This window comes from Marmota flaviventris, chromosome 8 (assembly GCF_047511675.1).
Source record: "Marmota flaviventris isolate mMarFla1 chromosome 8, mMarFla1.hap1, whole genome shotgun sequence".
Lineage (NCBI taxonomy): Eukaryota > Metazoa > Chordata > Mammalia > Rodentia > Sciuridae > Marmota > Marmota flaviventris.
The window spans coordinates 114,933,295-114,952,300 of NC_092505.1; the positions used below are offsets into that span (position 1 = coordinate 114,933,295).

The 19,006-nt window shown below is 41.0% G+C and overlaps 1 protein-coding gene across 1 annotated transcript in view; it reads right to left on the reverse strand.

The window, feature by feature from the left end:
* Nucleotides 1-7,231: 7,231 nt before the first annotated feature.
* Nucleotides 7,232-19,006, reverse strand: part of Cpb1 (carboxypeptidase B1) — a 30,522-nt gene continuing 18,747 nt past the window's right edge. The window contains exons 10-11 of the mRNA XM_027934036.1: nucleotides 9,237-9,321; nucleotides 7,232-7,419 (exon numbers count right to left, since the gene is read on the reverse strand). Of these exons, the coding sequence (XP_027789837.1) occupies nucleotides 7,232-7,419; nucleotides 9,237-9,321 (273 nt within the window). The remainder of the gene's footprint in view (nucleotides 7,420-9,236; nucleotides 9,322-19,006) is intronic.

The window sequence follows — 19,006 nt, forward strand, 5'->3', positions numbered from 1 at the left end:
CAGAGTTCTATGGGACCAACTGTCTTCATCTCTATGGTGTGTGTGTGTGTGTGTAATTAGGGAGAGAGGGAAGAACACAAACCCTAAAATGTCTGTGCTCCTCATCTACCTTCTACAGTAGGGAACACCGTTTTACAGATAAAGAGTGGAAGGCAAATTACTTTATCCAATATTTGCCAAGGTAACAGAGCTAATCTGTTCTTTTTGATTGACACCCAATTCTTTTTGTTCTAAAGTACCCTACCACCATGCTTACATAGAAAGGTTCATGTTATTTTTAGTTTTTTAAATTTTTTTCTTTCATAGCAAAAGTTTGTTTCAAGTATGACAGTATGTTTAACGTATGTACACATACACACAATACCTGTAAAATTACACAGGCAAGTTAATGGAACTTTTTTTTTTTTTCAAGAGAGCTTGATCTTTGCCTTATTTCTTCCATGCTGTATGTCATAAGTCTTGTTTATTAACTTCAGAGCTACAGATCTTATCACTTGCTGGAGTTACTTGAATTTTTCAACACAACTAACTGGGATGTCAAAATATAATGTTCAGAATAAACAAAAGCAGAGAATGGACAAGGAAGTTATTTTATGTTGCCGCTCTACCAAGAAAAGATAGAAGGAGAAAAACAAACACCCACCTGAAAGGTCAGGAATGTCCATTCGTACGTAACCTGATGTTTTCCAAGCTATTTCCAACAAAGTTTCAAAAATGCTTTAAAAAAAAATCCTGATATAGATCTTGTTGTCCTTAAATGACACAGTATTTATGTCAAGTGATGGTCTAAAAACTTGAGATGTTTTTCTTTTCAGTGTTTGAAAAGGTACCAACTCTTAGTTCCAGACAAGTCCCAGGCAGGTCTCACTCTTTGAGCATGAGATGAATTTGGATATTGATCACAGGACCTTGGTGGGTGGTGGTCCTTAATAATGTAAAATATGTTTATGAATATAGATTATAATTTACTAAATTGACAACATTTTATTTACAAGATATTTTGAATATGCTGAAATATTATAAATATGGGGGGAGGAAGCAAACATGTTCCCCACACAGTATTTACGAGGTCATATTTTTGTTATAGTTTTCTGTACCCCTGTTGGGTAAAGAAGCAAGCATTATAGAAAGAATAAAAGAAACACTTCTCCCCTCCTCCCCCTTTTCTTCTTCCTGTCCTTGGAGGGAACCCCGATTCCTAGCACAGCCTGAGGACTCCCGGAGGGAAAGAAAACATCCATATTCCTTTTTTTGTAGATGGACAAATATTTATTTATTTATATTTTATTTATTTATTTTTATGTGGTGCTGCTAAGGATCAAACCCAGTGCTTCACATGTGCTAGGCAAGCACTCTGTCACTGAGCTCTGCCACTGAGCCATAGCCCCAGCCCCCAAATATCCATGTTTTCATGTCTATTCTTTGGACATAGTAACCAGAGTCTGAATGCTGTAGGTGCCAAAAAAGTGCTTTTAGAAAGTTGAATTGATGCAATCCATTTGTCTACCATGTAAAAACCATCTAAGGGTATCTTTAGTCTTGAACACAACTTAGTTAATTATGGACTATTTTGGAGAATAACACCATTACCCAGAATCAAGGGAATTAACCTCACGGAATAAAGTGAGTTTTAAAAATCAGATCCCTTATATTTTCCTTTCCAAAACTCTCTCTTCACATTGGCGAAAGTATAGATGGTTACATATGAAACACCTTAGAGTCATCATGATGCATTTTATTATCAAAGAAATATCAATGAGCAGATGCCCCATTATCTGTAGAGCAACAACAACAACAACAAAACGCTGTTCCTTCCTCTTCATCTGATGGGTGTGTGATATAACTTCAGATTTCCTGATCTTCCCCCACTAGGGACTCCCCATCTCAACCCTGAAGATAAGGAAGAGGAGGGCTTTACAAATGTCTTCATGTACTTGACCTTCACCAGGCTCATCAGCTAGAAACACCCAAAGTGAATGAATGCTTGCTCCACTGCTTTGACTAAAGGTGTGTTGGACTAGGCACAGTGGAAAGGCAGAGATGGAGCTGGCATTTAGGAAGCTGCACCCTTGGAGGGGCTCTCCAACATGAGCTGCAGCCCCTGAGCAGGCTGCCTGCTAATGGCTCTAACCAGTGCTTCAAGAGAGTCTGAGATGGTGCAACCCGGGGACGGGTACCTGGTAGGAGCTAAGAACCACACCTATGGCTTCTAAGGCATGGTCAGAGATTTAGTGTTTGTGACTGCTGGGTGCAGATTGATGATTGCCAGCACATACCACAAGGTAGATTGAAGTAGTATCTGTGATCTTTAAAGATAGAACTTCTCTCCCTATTTATTTTGATGTGTACAACTTCAAGAAAAAAAATTTTTTTGATGCTGTAACTTTGCTTTTTGGAGTTTTAGTTTTAGACTCTAAAAGTTACAAATGATCACTGAAAATAATTTTGCAAAATACAGAGAAGTTGAAAAGATGAAAACTAGAAATCTCCCTTAATTCTAGCTTTCTGATACATTTTGTTGACACTTTTGCTGTGTGAGGGGTTTTAACACTATGGAGAGGGCTTCAATTTTCTGTCTAAGGAGAAGGACACTTCCATTTCCTTTGGGGATCTACATGAGTGTTTTTAAGGACACTGGTATCTCTCAGGATAAGATTCTGATGATAAATAAAAGAACATCTTTAGATCCATAATATCTGCTGCATTTCATAGTTGTCTGTTTCTGAATAAGATCTGGCCATGTAATGCATCTAAACTCCTTCCCACCCTGCCCCCATTCTGTTTAGTTTCTGTTGAAAGTACAATAGATGGATTTAAAAAATGTTCTAGAACTTTCTCTCAAAGTGGGTGCTATTTCTTGGCACCCATATAAGGTTCATTGTAATTCTCTATTAACAAATCAAGACTTATAAAAGGTTTTGTCATATGTATGGGGTAGGATGAATGTTTACTGGACATTGTATTGTTTTAGGGTGACTATGTAAGACTGTGGTGTACCATAGGTGAAACTAGTCTCTTTAAAAGGCAATTTAAAGTTGAATGCTTCACACAGCAATAATTTTCCATTTTTTTGAGCTCTGTACTCCTGGGATTTTTATATCTAGCCACAGTTTAAAATATCACTTTATTTTTAACTATGCTTTTCTGTATGTCTTTGAACGTTATCACTATAAAGGAAACGTCCTAGAAAATGGAAATGAAAGTTCTCTTGTGATTTAATAGGATCTTCAAACAATTCTCCTCCTTCAAATTCAATCCAATAAATTGCTAGAATAGCTTTAGATATCCCATTGAGGGTATGTTGAAGGAAAAAATTTGATGCTTTTAGTTGTAGAGGTTGGATTCTTATCATTTCAAACAAAACTACCTTGTAAATGCAGCAGAGAAAGTTTTTCTTCATTAGTTGTGGCAAAGGTGGCATTTCTGGACATGTCTATGGATGCGTGGGTCGGGTGAGATTTGGGGGGAGTGCCTACCTTGGTCCAATGATGCCACAGTCCGGCTGCAGCAAAATAACCGGGGGGTGACGAACAACTTGAGTAGATTGATACAGCAGGAGTGGGAGCCGTTTATTGTAGGACAGGAAGGGTATATATACATTACACACAGCTTATCTTAATTAACATAAACTAGATACAGCAGTCAACCAATAAGGAATCTCCACACTTAATGGCTCACTGGCATTACTTCACAAACCACTCCCTCTGCAAAATGCCAGGCGCCATCTTGACTTGTTTACAGACCTTAACACAATGACCTGGCCTAAGAGACTCATCAAAACCTTGCTTAATCCCCAAATTTACTTGGTATCTTAGCATGCTTCTTCTCTTCCTTCTGGAAACTCTGTTTGACCAATTCATAGAGCTCAGCTTGAAAAAACAGATAAACATGCGGCGTTCAATTCTTAACATGCAGGAGTTCAATAAATGAAGCCTAAAAGTCAGTTGTCTTAGTCAGCTTTCTGTCACTGTGACAGGAATACCTGGCAAGGACAACTTATTGGATGAAAAGTTTATTTTGGTTCATGGTTCCAGAAGTTTAGTCCATGGTAGGTCCAGTCTAATGCTGGGGGCTCAACTTGAGGCAGAACATCATGGCGGAAGGGTGTGACGGAGGAAAGCTGCTCAACTCATGGCAGGCAGGAAGCAGAGAGAGGAAAAAGAGAAAAGTCTGCAGGGAAGATGTACCCTTCCAGGGTATGACGTCAGTGACCCCTCCTCTAGCCATGTCCCACCTGCCTACGGTTACCACCTAGTCGGTCCATTCAAACTAAGATGCACTGATTAAGTTAGAGTTCTCACAAGCCAATCATATTACCTCTGAGTATTCCTGCATTGACACAGGACTTTTGTAGGCCATCACATAACCTCAGTCTTGCTTTTTTCTAGCTACACCATTTGAGAAAGAAAGATTCAGGGGGCCATTCCTGTGTTCACTGTTGTTGTGTGAAGATGAAAGGAAAGGCCCATTGGCTGCTGTACTGGCTCTGAGAGTAGGAGCTGATCAAAGGAGAGAGGACGAGAGCTGCCCTCAGAGCCTGAGGCTCTTGGGTGGAGCTCTTGGCCATCTCTCGTCAGCTGGGTAGCTGGGCACCAGATTCTACTGCACTGGGCAGGACTAAGGCAGAGTCTGCTCTTTCTGTTTCCTGGGTTTAGCTCCAGCAAGTGGGATCCCTAGACAGCAGGCGGCCACATTTTAGTAAGTGGGGCAGGAGCTTTAGCAAAACTGTCTCAGTGCAGGAAGTCTTAGACATGTGGGATGTCTAAGTGAGAATATTTACATATTTGCTTGCCTATTCTGTTTTCTTCTCCTTAAAAGTGCCTTAGAATTTTAGAAAAGCCTACAGATATTCCTAATTGATTTATGCTGTTGTACTGGGGATTGAACCCAGAGCCTTACACATGCTAGGCAAGCACTCTACCACTGAGCTACTTCCCCAGTACCTTTTTAATTTATATATTAAGACAGGGTCTTGCTAAGTTTCCCAGGACTGGAACTTGCCATCCTCCTGCCTCAGCCTACTAAGTAGCTGGAATTCCAGTTGTGTACCACTATGTCTAGATTCCCTTTTTATTTTTGAAGGTAGTCATATAGGATTTTGGTGAATTGATTTATCCCCATGATTTCCATACTTTAGGCCACAGCATCCATTAGTAAGGGGTTGATGTTATTTGATAGAGATGGCGTAAAGCAGAGCCCTGTGGAACAAGAAGTGAAAAACTGTCACTCAAGTGACTGTGGTGGACTTAGCCCACAGTTGTAATGTGAGTATAAGTGAAGTAGAGTGGGGGATAGTGAACTTAGCTAAATTACACCTTTTTTTATTACTATCAATGCTTCTAAGAATCCATGGGAATTTATTTTTTTGCAACAAAGATCTCTATTTAAATGATACATTGCTAAATTATTTTGAAGATGGTTGCTTGACAGATTGTAGCAGTTGCACTACTACCATCTAGTGGACAATTAATGCAATTAATCATTCTTTGGCTTGATAATTTCCAAATTGTTATGACTCCAAAAGAAATTCTTTTTTAAAAAAATTAGAACAGGGCGGGGGATGTGGCTCAAGCGGTAGCGCGCTTGCCTGGCATGCGTGCGGCCCGGGTTCGATCCTCAGCACCACATACAAACAAAGATGTTGTGTCCGCCAAAAACTGAAAAATAAATGTTAAAATTCTCTCTCTCTCTAAAAAAAAAAAATTAGAACAATGTTATAGATATTTTAGCCTATTATGCTCAATGTGGAATCCTATTTTTCTTGAATCCACATAGGGGAAATAGTTAATATTTTGTTCTATGATTTTAAAGTAAGAGATGCTCCCAAATTATAACCTAAATAAATACTATTCTATTTTAAAAATTGGAATTGGTGCAGTCCTTTTGCACATGGGCACATCTGCTTATAATTCCGGATGGGATCAAGCCACGTGGTGAAGAAGTCACAGAGTGGTCTTCAGCTTCTTTCCTTGGCCCAGCTGATCCAGCCAGGGTGCCTAGCACGCTCAAGTGCCCTGGTGTGCAGAAAAGACTCTTCCCATGTCATTTAAACCTCACATCTTCAGTGGTTTCCTTTTGTTCTCAGGCCAGTGTTCCAGGTCCTAAACACAACTTCTAAGCTCTCCTGAGGTCGACCCTGTTCCCCTCCCCCAGGCCTGCCCATAGCTTCCTTCCTTCACTCTCCCTGTTCTACCCTTGTGGCTTATCTTCCGGCACCTTCCATGTCCAGCTCACGGTGACTCATTTTGCAGGTTGCAACACTTCTTTGAGAGGGTCTTCTCTCCACATCAGGAAGTAACTTCTTTTTCTTTTTCTAGAGTCTGTCAATCATTTTTTTTTTTTTTTTTTTTGCTTAATATCTGTCTTCTCTCATAGCCTGTATGCCCAATGAGGGCAGAAGTGTCACCATGTTCTATTTCACTGTTCTGTCTTGGAGTGCTCAGCACAGCTCTCGAAGGCACTAGGCAGCTCATTATAGAACCTGAACTAGCTCAGGTGAAAAGCCAGACCAAGAGGCACCTCCTCATCTACACCAGGGTTTGCAATGCTCCATTTCCCTTTTTATTTCTTCTCACTTCCTAAGCCCCCTATCATAACCTGTGCACTCTGCTAATGTTGGTTGGCTCCCCAAAGACTTTTTTTTTTTTTTTTTTTTTTTTTATTGTTGGCTGTTCAAAACATTACATAATTCTTGATATAGCATATTTCACAATTTGATTCAAGTGGGTTATGAGCTCCCATTTTTACCCCATATACAGATTGCAGAATCACATCAGTTACACATCCATTGATTTACATATTGCCATACTAGTGTCTGTTGTATTCTGCTGCCTTTCCTATCCTCTACTATCACCCCTCCCCTCCCCTCCCCTCCCCTCTTCTCTCTCTGCCCCCTCTACTGACATTCGTTTGTCCCCCTTGTATTATTTTTCCCCTTCCCCTCACTTCCTCTTCGGAAGGAGATCCCCAAAGACTTTTTAAGTCCTCTACAGGTGACACTTAGTCACTATACACAGCATTCCCCCCACCAAAGTAGACCATCTTCCATGTTTTGCTTTTACAACGATTTGTTTTATTGTGATCTATTGTAAAAGACCCAAGTTTTCAGTAGACACAGAAGTTTAAAGGAAAGATTAGGATCTGTAAAACCTCCGAACAAACAAAAGTAAGAATTCAGGATAGACCAGAAACGCACAGTGAGGTTTCTGAGAGAAGGCTCTGGAATTTTCCACTAGTACAGGTGTTCCAGGACGTAGCGGGCCATATGCTTGACTGCTAGCAAGGTCTCCTCACAGGTTGCCTGGATCTGGGACTCGGGAAGCAAAAAGCCATGTCTGCCTTGATCTCGGAGTTCAAAGGTGAAGGCATATTTGATTCCTTGATCATAAGCCCAGTCATCAGAGCCGCCAGCGGCAAGGTCTGAAATGAGCAAATAGCAGGGGGAAAAAAAAAAAAACCCTTTATGTGCAGAAAGGAGGTTAAAATTATTGTCATTTTCCTTTTATATTGACAAATATTTTGCTGTGTGAAATATTATGGGTAGATCAACTTTTTAGTAAATGGGATCACAGAGTTTTAAACACTTAGTCAATCTTACCTCTGGATATTGAGAGTGACATGTTGGACACTCCAGAAAGTGTGTAATTTGCTGTACCCAATTCTCAGTATGCTTATGTGCTAAGGTGCACTACACCGCTTAGTATGTGGTTTGATTACAAAATCTACATAATATCTGGGAAAAGAATGTGTAACTTCTAGGAAAGTCAGGAAAACTGAGCAGTGGGTGGGAGGATCACTGGACTCCGAGCCCCGCAGAAACTGTACTGAAGGATGGAACGGGAGCAGCCAGAGGGCAGCGCTGGGCCTGCGTTTCTTTATCCTCCATGTCTAACGTGGAGCTGGAATAATCGTGGCTGGCATCCATGCAGTCAGCAACTCATTCAACAGTTGCCACTGACATGTAGACCACGTATTCATCCATTCACTGATTAATCTGCTAATTCAGTCAACAACTCTGCAGCTGCCACTGAGCTGGTCATGTGCTCAAGTCCAGAGATGACAGGACAAAAGACAGATGCTGCCCCGCCCTGTAAGTGTGTCCTGTGTAATGGAAACAGAAACCTCATGGAACTAGTGTGAATGGCGTATAGTATACAGGAAGTTCACACTCTATGAATAAGTGAGTTATTTGAAAAAGTGAGTTATTTAAAGAAGTGAGATATTTCTATTAGAACTTCTTTAGGAAAAATATTTAAATTTTTCAGTTTTAAAAAACCGAGAATATGGAAAATTGTATTCTATATTGAGCTTAAAAAACCCCCAACAGCTCAGGACTGGAGCCGGACCATCTGCATTGCGGGCTCCTTGGTGACAGGACTGGGTCTTATTTATTTATTTATTTTTGTATATATTTCTGTTCCTTTCAGATTTGGGGGCAGAAAGAAATCACTTGAGGGAAGAGGAAAATAGAAAAAGAAAAAATTGAAAATGGGTCCCGTGGAATGTGCTGTTGCAGAGAAGGCTGATCTCTACAGCATCCGGGCCCAGTGATCCAGCCCTGCCCAGCTCTCTCGCTGTGTGTCTCTTCCACGTGCTTGCACCCAGTGGGGACTGCCAGAGGGGCTTCTCTACCCCCTCACAGGCAGCCTGTGCCCCAGGGAGCCCTCACACTGTTGTCTGTCTAGCCAGGCAAACATGTCCGCTATGCTTTCTCCCAGCAGAGGTCCTTCCAGGTAATGTTCTGGGCTGTTACCTTGGGAAGTGACCCTGATACTGCAGGGCGGATTGGTCAGTGTGTTCTTCACTTGTGCATCCCCGTGTCTTAGCTCTTAGCGCCTGTATCACCAGCTCTGTCATAGCTCTTAGCGCCTGTACCACTTTTCCTGCTTCCCTACTGTGGGTTCTTTGAAGAATGCACTGGTCCCCCTCCTTCCCTCTCTTCCCTGCGTCCTTCCCTCTCTCCACCCTTCCTTTCTCTCTACACACCCACTGAGTGCCTGCAACACCCACACCACAGCTGCTCAGTAGATGTATACAGAGAGCAAATGTTTCTGTGGGTTGAAAAACGTTTCTTTCTTTCTCTCTCTCTTAACAGAAAAATGATTACAGCGTTCATAATAATCACTGTAAGGCAAAAACCACATGCTTTAAGTGACTGGAGAAGAAAGGTGCTGGGAGCCATTTGTTGGCTTTTTTGGCGCATTGTCTCTTTCCACAGCTGGGAAGCCCAGACTCACAAATTGTGGTGGCTCCGGGGCCGTAGGTGTACTTGGTGCCGTGCAGCGAGGCCAGTTCCTTCACAGCAGCTTTAGCCAGGGAGTTCTGCAAAGGAACCAGTGACAACTGAGCAAAGACACACACCATAAGGAGACACGCTCCCCGCACATTATGTTCAAGGCCATGTCTGTCACATTTTTAGGTTAGTCTTATGAACTTATTCAGTGCCTGTTTTGATTTTTTCCAGCTAACTTAGTCCCATGGTCCAAGCACTAGGAGAGGACATCTCTCCTAGACGCTGACTCTCAGCTTCTAGATATCTCATCTATGAGAGAAAAAGGGAGGTCCTATGGCTGCATGTGGAGGTTGTCTGTTCTTTGAGCAAAAATCAAACACATGAAAAAAATTAAATAAAACCCAAACCAAACAAAAAACCACTTGGCAACACTGTGGTGCGATCATGTGAATTAGGGCAGGAGCGCTGGATGAATGATTGGCCGGTCCAATGCAAGGTTCAGCGCCGGCAGAGAAGTGCTCAGGAATTGGCAGTTCTAATGGTGGGTGGTAGTTCCAGCTTGGAAGAGTTTTGGCCTGAGGAATTAGAGAACATTCATTCTGTTTCAAAAGCCAGAATGTTTGAATTTTAGGATTTTAAAAAATTAGTATTAACTTACATGCATTCTTCTTCTTTTTTTTTCTTCAGCATAGCATCTCCTTTTCACAAGAGCCATTGCTTTCTAGTCCCCTGCACACAACTCCTAAGAGATGGGCTGTCTACACCACCCAGCAGCCCTGCCCGTGCAACTGCCCGACAGGCTACTTGTTTAAGTAGGCACTTGGAAAGCAAGGCCTGACTCAGCTGTCTGGGGAGCACAGATTGGAAAAGTGGATTGTTTACTACAGGAGGATTAACCATAATTCATTCTGGTTATGAAACTTGCTGTATTTCATACTTTGGCATCATAATTGCTTCTTGTACATATGCTGGGAAAACTGTGAGGGTGGTGATGTTATAAGAAGAATCTGATTTTTTACAGAGCAGGAACTTTCTTTTCTCCTTATTCTAGTATTAAACCTGGTTTCATAGAGTCTCCTATCAGAGTGTTGAGGGCACTGTCTTAAGACTTCAAGGATCCCAGATCCCAAAGCACTAATGCTTCATCAAATAATTGGAAAATTTGGAAAGAATTATAAAATTTAGGTCATGATTTTCTGCTCTGGCCCACTGAAATGATGCAACTAGTTTCCTGGAACTGACTTCTTATTCCCAAAGTTTTAGATCAGTAACTTGAAAGTTTTAGGGCTCTGTTTCTCTCTGTCTGAGCTGGAGAAAGAAGACGTGCTTTCTGTCACTCTCTGGACTCTTTACTCTTGTGATGTAAAGGCATCACCCAGGTTGCTTAGCCTTGTAACCAGATGCAGGAGTCTTAGATCTTCCTTTGTCTCTTCATTACCGGGCCTATTGTTGATTGAAATCAGAACACTCTACAAACATTGCATAATGTTCAGGATGGATCTAAAACCAGCTTTTAGAGATACGGAACCTGGTAAGGCAATAGTCCTTTTGCTAAATAAACAGTATGTTTTTCACTCTTTTATAGTTTCTTTGACTTGGGATCATCAAAGGAAATCTCTAGCCAGGTATTTTTTTTTTTTTGCAAGGCAAAGCCTCACATCTCCAAGAACACCTGTTCCATCTCCAGCTGCCTTCCTTGGGCTTTCACTCAAAAAAATTTTTTCCCCCTTTAAACAGTGAATTATTATTTAGAGTTATAAATAATATAATTAGTCAGAATTATTTTCAAATGGGAAAAGTTCCACCTGTGAGAAATTATAAAGAAAAGTGATACTGGAGGTTTCACAGTCCTTGTTGGCATCTGTTGAACTCACATGTCAATTCACCTCCAAGTCTCTCTACACAGTTATTGGAATTATTTAATAATTGAATTTGCAGACCGTACTCAAGGGTCCCCTCCCAATGTGTTTTCTCTCTGGACTCACCAACTTATCAACCTAGTCATGACTGCTATCAGGACCACACAAAAATGCACCATTTGCCTTTCCTCAGACTAAATTCCGGGCCTGTGGAGTGCCAGCAAGTGCTTTCTAAGCGTTTTGCAGGGATCTGTCTTTTGGAAATCGTGGCTTCTGTCTTTGAGGCTGAAAAAGAATCTATGATTGAGGTGAGCTCAGGAAGGCTGCCGTTGACGTCTGTGTCTGGCCCCCACGGAGGGGGTCCTCAGTCTCTGCTTCCTCATCCTCCTCTGCTCTCTCATTTTGACATCTGCATTCCTGCTCATCTTCCAAGGTGACCCTTGGCTGCACCTTCAATGGCTCCATCACCTTCTATTAAGTCCAGCCTCTTCTTTTGGCAAACAGTGTTACTGTGGACTTGTGACAGCCTTCTCTCTCAAGCCGAGTCCCCCCTTGTCCTGTGTTCCCATGCCCAGCTTGAGGCAGGTGTTCCCAGTGGCTTCCCTGTACCCCTTCCCTGCCTCCTCTTATCTCCATTCCTTGGGGTACCCTCCTCCCTTTACTAGAATCCTTTGCCTCTCTTTGCTTACATGAAGAATCCTGATTCTTCTAGATTCATCTTCAGACTTCTTTGTGGGGACTCGCCTCTTTTCAGAGTTCCTGCCACTCTGAGCTGCAACCGGTGGTGTATTAATCCATGATGCCCAAAGGTGAGCTCTTCATGGTCAGGGATTCTTGTGTCTTCATTTGTCTCCTCAGCAGATCACTCAGTACCTGGTGAAGGTGGGCTACCTGAGTCCTATGCAGGGTCTTAGGGGCAATATCAATGGGCACAATTTGAGTAGGGGTACAAAGTGCTGAGTGTTGCAAAGGCCACACTGTGACCCACCTGAATGGAGATGGGGTGCTGGTGGAGAGGACAATGGGACCGCAGAGTGATGGTTGGTGGGCTGCTGCATTTACATACTGACATCTTCTGCCTGCTTTTATTTATTTTGATTAGTTAAAAAAGAAGAAAAAGAAGAGTCGCCTGTGGAGCCTTACTCTGAGCCCCTCCAAAGCCAAGGGACAAGAAACAAACAAAGTTAGAACAGACATGAATCAATGAAACGACCATATTTTAAATTCCAATGATCTTAACAAAAATCCCTGGAATCATGTGGGTCTTTCTTTTGAAAAGTTTAAATAATTTCACAAATGTTACTCATTTATCTTCCCAACAGTATCTGTCCACATTTCATCACCCCAGAATTTTCTAGCAGAATGGAATGCCATGTGGGGCAGTCCGCTCAGTGGGAATGTTCCAACCAAGCTGGATGACTGACCCCTGCCAGGAATGAGAGAGAGAAAAGGTGATTTTTTTTTTTTTGCATTTACGAAAATGTTAGGGTGGTAGCTTCTTTCCTCTGTACGTTTCTGTGAAAAGGGACTAAGATGAGTGACCGAAGACCCAAGAAGCGATAATGGCAGAGAGCCCTGTCCACACCTTGAAGCTCCATTAAGGACATTTCCTATAGAACCTGCCACCAGAAGGATGAACCTTCCATTCTTGCTCAATAGGTTCAAAATAAGAACTAACATTTACATAAAACCTGACGCTTTTAAAAGAGCTCTTGATAAGCACTAGATATTTTTATCCCCATTTTACAGATAAAAGACTCAAAACTCAGAGAGGATGAAAGAACCCGTCCAAGGGCACACAGCTCCATAAGTGGCAGACTTGAGCTAGGTTCTTCTTTCTTTAAACCCTGTGCTCTTTTTCACTTCTCCTCTTGGCCTTTGAATACTTCAAAAGAAGTGTTGCTGGAGCTGGTTTTACCAATTGTAAAGAACAGAAGGAAGCTAAATATAAATCGGCCTCAGAGCAAACGGCTTTCAGTCAAGGCCAAACATGGCTGGCCTTTACTAATCCTCAGATATGAGTTTCCTACCACAGCTCATGCACGTTCTCTTTTGTCATCTGCTTCCTTAAAAAGAGGCCTTGGTCCTAGAGCAAAAGACAAAGAGTCCAAAATGTCACATCCAGCCCACAGCCCAGGATGGTTAAGGACAAAGCAGGGTTGGGCTGCCCCAGGCTCTAGGTCCAGGTCCTGGTGAGATGAATACACAGAGGTTGTTCTTTTCCACTGGCCCTCTTTCCGGGTAAGTTATGCTAAAGAAGCCCCTGTGTCATGGCAGCACACATAATCCACATTCCAACCTGCATCTTGCAGCCCGCATCATATCAGGGGCAGCCTGCTCCAGTCCTCCAGGGGCCACTGTCACTGGGCAGGAAAAACAGAAGCCCCAATCTGACAGTGAGATACCACAGGGTTCAAAGGAAATTTCCTTCAGAACTTCGTTTTGTAACTTCAAGTCCAAAGTTTAACCATCCCTGCGGGTAAGTAAAATGCTGGAGGCTTCCAGGTGATCTTCAACTGTGGCTTCCTGCCTTCTGTCCTGTGGTAATATGTAATGCACACCAAGGGACTAATAAGAAATGTCACTCTTATAATTTTGGTGCACGAAGAGAAGCACTTCAGATCTGTAAGCAGGCACTGAGGAGAAAGAACTTGGAACTGGAGAAAACAAGTTTCTAATAAAGAAGGGGCCCTGAGATTATAGAGGGGAGAGGAATCCAGCAAGGGACACTTGGTTTGGGAGAGCAAGGCCTGTGCTTTCTGCAGAGCCCACCAGGAGTGCGGGAATGTGGGAATGTGGGAACATGGGACTTCTTCCACTGATATAAACCAAATTTTTTCTTTGGCTTGATCGGCCTACATATTTTTCAGCCCTTTAAGAGTCAAGGGAAATGTGAAATGTGAGTCAGCTGAATTTTGCAGTCTGGAGTTTTTTTTTTTTTTTTTTTTTTTTTTTGTGGAAGTGTTGCTTCTCCCAAATAAATTTTAAAAATAAGCACTGTACAATAGGGATGTGCCAGTCTCTGGCACTTGAGACCATCAGAACATTGTGTACTATTTTTGAGGAGGGTATAAGATCCCGTGGAAGCCAAGAGCCTTTGGCCAGGAATGTGACTCTGTTCTTATCTTTGTTTAAAGCAGCATTTCTCAATCTCGGCTGGCTTGACATCTTGGGCTGGATGGTTCTTTGTTGTGTGTGGGGGCTGTTCTGTGCATTGTAGGATGTTTATCAGCTACCCTGGCCTCTGCCCACCAGATGCTGGTAGAACTCCCACAGTTACATCAATCATAAACATCTCCAGAGCATTGCCCAATGCCCTTTTGGGGTGCGGGTGGGGGCATAATTAGTTGAAAGGGAGATAAAAGATATAATTATGTCAAATGTGAGTTCATTTTAGGGAATGAATTAAGAAGAAAGACAACTGTCCTTCAAGGTGCTCTGAAGACCTGTTTTTCTGCTGATGTCCCTATAGGTGTCTCCAAGACACTTCTGCTAGGTCAGTCTTGCTGCAATATTGTTTTACCAGTAGGTTGGCAGATTTAGCAAAAAGTACAGGCATTCCAGTTAGATTTAAATTTTAGCTAAAATATGAACTTTTTTTAAGCATAAGTTTGTCCCATGAAATATGTGGCACATACTTAGAATAAAAAATGATTTGTTGTTTTTCTGAAATCCTAGTTAAACTGGAAGTCTCTTCTTGGACCTGGCAATACTCTTTACCATGTCCCTGGCTCCAGGACCAGCAGTGACAGAGGATTCATTCTGACATTCAAGTCCATCTATGACCTGATAACTTTATTGATCGCCCCTATTCTTCCCTAGAAAGAGCATTGGAAACAAACTGACCTCTGTATTTGCCTTCTCAACTCCCTTTATCAGTCCCACTGGTGTATATACCCAATTCCTTCCTCTGCCCAATTGTGTACTGCTCTTGAATGGTTTCTGGTATCTGTAGTTTATAATTTCAGCAAGAGCCTAAGTTCTCAATGGCAGGAGCCATGGTTTATGATGAGCACTGAAAATCTGATGATTGCCTGATAAACCATGTCCTGACCAGGACTAGTAGGACAATTTTATCAGGCCAAGGTGTATAATGGTACAGCAGCAACTGGTTTCTTTGACCAATGATATCCTGCTATTTCATTTGAAACTTTTTGGCGTTTTTGCAAGATTAGAAATTCTGAGAAAATTTTGTGCTTCAGTCCCCATTAGCCTGTAACAGTAGGACTGCGACCTTGTGACTCTAGTTTTAGGTAGGAGCATGGTGACAACAGTTTTCCACCTCCTAATTGCAAAATTTCTTCCCTCTGGATTTGTATGTTTATCCTAATTAGGACCTTGCACTTTGTCCACATGCTTGGGTGGAGCAGTGGGCTCTATCTTGGTGGGTTATTAACTACAGCTTTAAGAGGTGACAAGTGATATGCCAGTGGACTGGAAGGTGCCACTTTAGAAGTGGATTTCAATGTTTGGTTATGTTTAGTAATTTTTCAGAAAGACTGGCATATTTTTTCTGGTTACTATTATCTTTCTCTTGGTTAGTGAATATATATACTCATCCAGAGAATGGGCTAGGGCTGGGGATATAGCTCAGTTGGTTGAGTGCTTGCCTCACATGCACAGGGGTCTGGGTTCAATCCCCGGCACTGCCCCCCGCCCCACACACACAAAAGGGCCAGAATCATAAACACTGGGCCCTGATAAATCAGTCATGTGAGATAACAGGGGTAAATCTTTAGCGATGTCCAGGGGCAGAGGTAATTAGGTGCTTTTTGTGGGATTAAAGACTTTTTTTTTCTGATAAAATTCTGCAAATCAGTTACATGGATACTACCATTGAATGTGGCCACATGAATGTGTGAGTGTGTGTGTGTGTGTGTGTATAAACAGGGCAGCACAGAACATTTTTCAGGAGCCAGTAACTCTGGACTCCCCTGCTGGGGTCAGCTTAGCTATGGCTTCCTTGCTTCAGTGGGAAAATGAGAAACAGAACTAGAGAATTTCTACAATTTTCCAGCCATGACTTCCTAGCTTTCCTGTGAGGGAGGTCGGGTAAGACTCGTGCCCTGGGCTGCACTCTGCTGTCCTCTCGATCAGTTAGTAGAGTTTCCTGGGTGATGGCATAATGATGACGATTACCATTGTTAACAGTGTCATGCAGGCACCTGGGGTGTTGGGGGAAACGTCCTCATACCCAGTAAGTGCTGCTGTACCGCCCAGTTTTGGGAGTCTTGTCCTCTACGTCTTTCAGTTTTTAGTTCCTCTGACAATTAAGAAATCACATGATTCACTATTTTGTTATTCTTTAGAGTTTTGAAAATGTAAATATTTCTTTTTTTTCTGAGCCTTAAAACTTCCCTTGAAGATAGTGGTTGACAATATTGAAGGAATTCACACTGGGGAACACAGGGTGTGCTCTGGAAGCCACTGGAAACTCAGTGCACATCAGTCTTTAAATAATCTGGAAGGGCAGTTTGTGAAATGAAAAGCATCGTGTATGTGAGATACTCAAAATATTCCTGCACTTCCTACTGCTCTGGGAAACAGAGCAAGAAACACAAGAAACACTTGTGTTTCTGGCCACCTCCTAGGGTCCGTGTGATCATTTCTGCTCTTTTACTTCCTGGTCTTCTGTATGCCCATCACTACTCTTCTTCCCTCTGAAATTTTTCTCATATTATAAGCAATTACCAGGCAAGTTCCAAGAAAGATCTTTCTGAAAGGAAGCCACAAAAGTCTTTATCATTATTCTGATGTCAAAGGATTGCTGCTTATAGCATGCCTTAATTTTGGGTAAAAATACTAATATAAGTATAAAATAATTTCCTTGAGTTTAGAGTCTTATTCATCTTGGAGGGATTTTTTTTCCTACAAATATAATCTTATCATATATACATCAATGACTAGGTCAAACTACGTATGAGACAAAATCCTCACTCTAGCCCTTCAAGAAAATTCCTAGCTCTCTAATGTGGCATGATGCCATGAGATCGTTTTATTTATCTTTCACTACTTTCTGTAGCAGTCATGTTTCTCTAACTAAGAATTAATATGGAGACATCAGATTTGAATGGAAAATTCATCCTTCTAGATCAAGACCACTTTTTTCCCTTGAAATCCTCATTACAAATAAAAACTGTGAAAATGCCAATATACTTTTTTGCAGGGGAGAGATTCAAATTTTCCTTTGGCTATGCATACGTTTGTAATTATACTATAGTTTAAGCTTGTTCTAGAAAAACGTGCTTTAGAAGTAAGTGAATTGGAATTTCACAAAATAAGAAAAAAAAAGTGGAAAGAATTTTTATCTCTCCAAAGATCAAAGTTGCTTTGAGCTGTCAAACTAAATTCAAAGGCTAAATGAATGTAATAATCAAATAGCTTTTGCCCAGGCTTTCCTGGCCTAGTGGCATATAAATATTTGTCTTAAGATAGTAGGCCAAAGTTTCATCAAAGAAAAAATATCGGACATTAAAAAATCTTTTAAATCAATGTGTGATATAAATCTAGATGAGTTTTACACTTTAGTCACCTTTTTAATATCCTGGAAAAGGTAAGAAGGGACATGTGCTTTTCCTTGAATTTATTAGTTTTGTGAATACTGAAATATTTATTCATGATAAAATTATTTAATGACTTGTGCTCCTTTTGAGAATAGGTTAATATTTTATATCAATAGAATTCTGATAATTTCACTTCTTCATTAATTAGAGTTTAAAAACAATTTTAGAAACAGAATTTTAAGTAGTATCTCTTTTGCTACTATCTGCTTTTCACTAATTTTAAGGGAAAGACTGATTTTTGGGAGAACATTCGTGGCTCACAATCTACTGGTGCATTTTCTCACTTCCTGGGCCCATGTGAATGGGCCAATTAAATTCTGAGACTCTGAACCCTGGGTATTTTCCTGGATAAAGTTCCCATAGGAAGTAGCAAGCTTTATTCACAAGATTACAACAAATAAACAAACAAAAGCAAGAGTACTTGATTCCTTTTTAAACAATAGTTTGGAGACTTTTCAATAATCCAAATACTGGGTTATTATCATATGCAGTAGTCAATGCAAAGTTATCTCCTCACTATGAAGGATTAATTCATTCCCCAAATAAAAAAAAGTATTGAACCTTGTGAAAGCAGTTCAATTTCTATGAACACTTTAAACGTTTTGCTTAGTGTTAAACTTTGAGGTATTTACATCTAGAACTAGTAGATACTGAGCAAGCTAGACATATTCACTATTTAAACACTTTGTGTGTTTTATAATTTGTGTTTTCCCAATTCACTTCTTAATTCATTAGTATTTAGTTATGACAACTTTGTTTTCTCTTAGGATATAGGACAATTTAAATATATTCACAGGAATTAAGCAACCTCCTTCTTTTTGGTGGCCAGAAATCTAGGACAGAAACCAGGAGCTGACCACACCCATCTCTGGGGCCACAGGACCATGAACTCCCACTGGGAACATGTACAGATAGGGCATAACTGGACAAGTGAATATTTAATGGTTCTAACTAATAATGTTTTCTTTTATTTTTTGGCTCCAGATAGGGAAAATGAGAAACATTTTGAAGATTTTTTTTTTTTTTTTTTTTTTAAAGAATCCATCCAACTATTAGCCATCAGTTTTCTGGGAGAGTGGTTTGTTTTTCTGTTTTGCTCTTTTTATGACATATTTACAACATTACGTTTTTTATTTGGTCTCTGAAAGACTGAATCTGAAAGTGCAAAACAAGAATTTCCAGTTCTTAAAGTTACTGGGCCTTCTAGATTAAGCATTTATGTAAGCCAAATATCTGTGTCATTTTCTAGATGGAGTACTTTTTAAAAAAATTTCTGGTGTAATTCAAATGCTTTAAATCTTATGCTTGCTCTTTTAGATTGTTGATCTGAACTTCTGGCAACCAGATGTTTC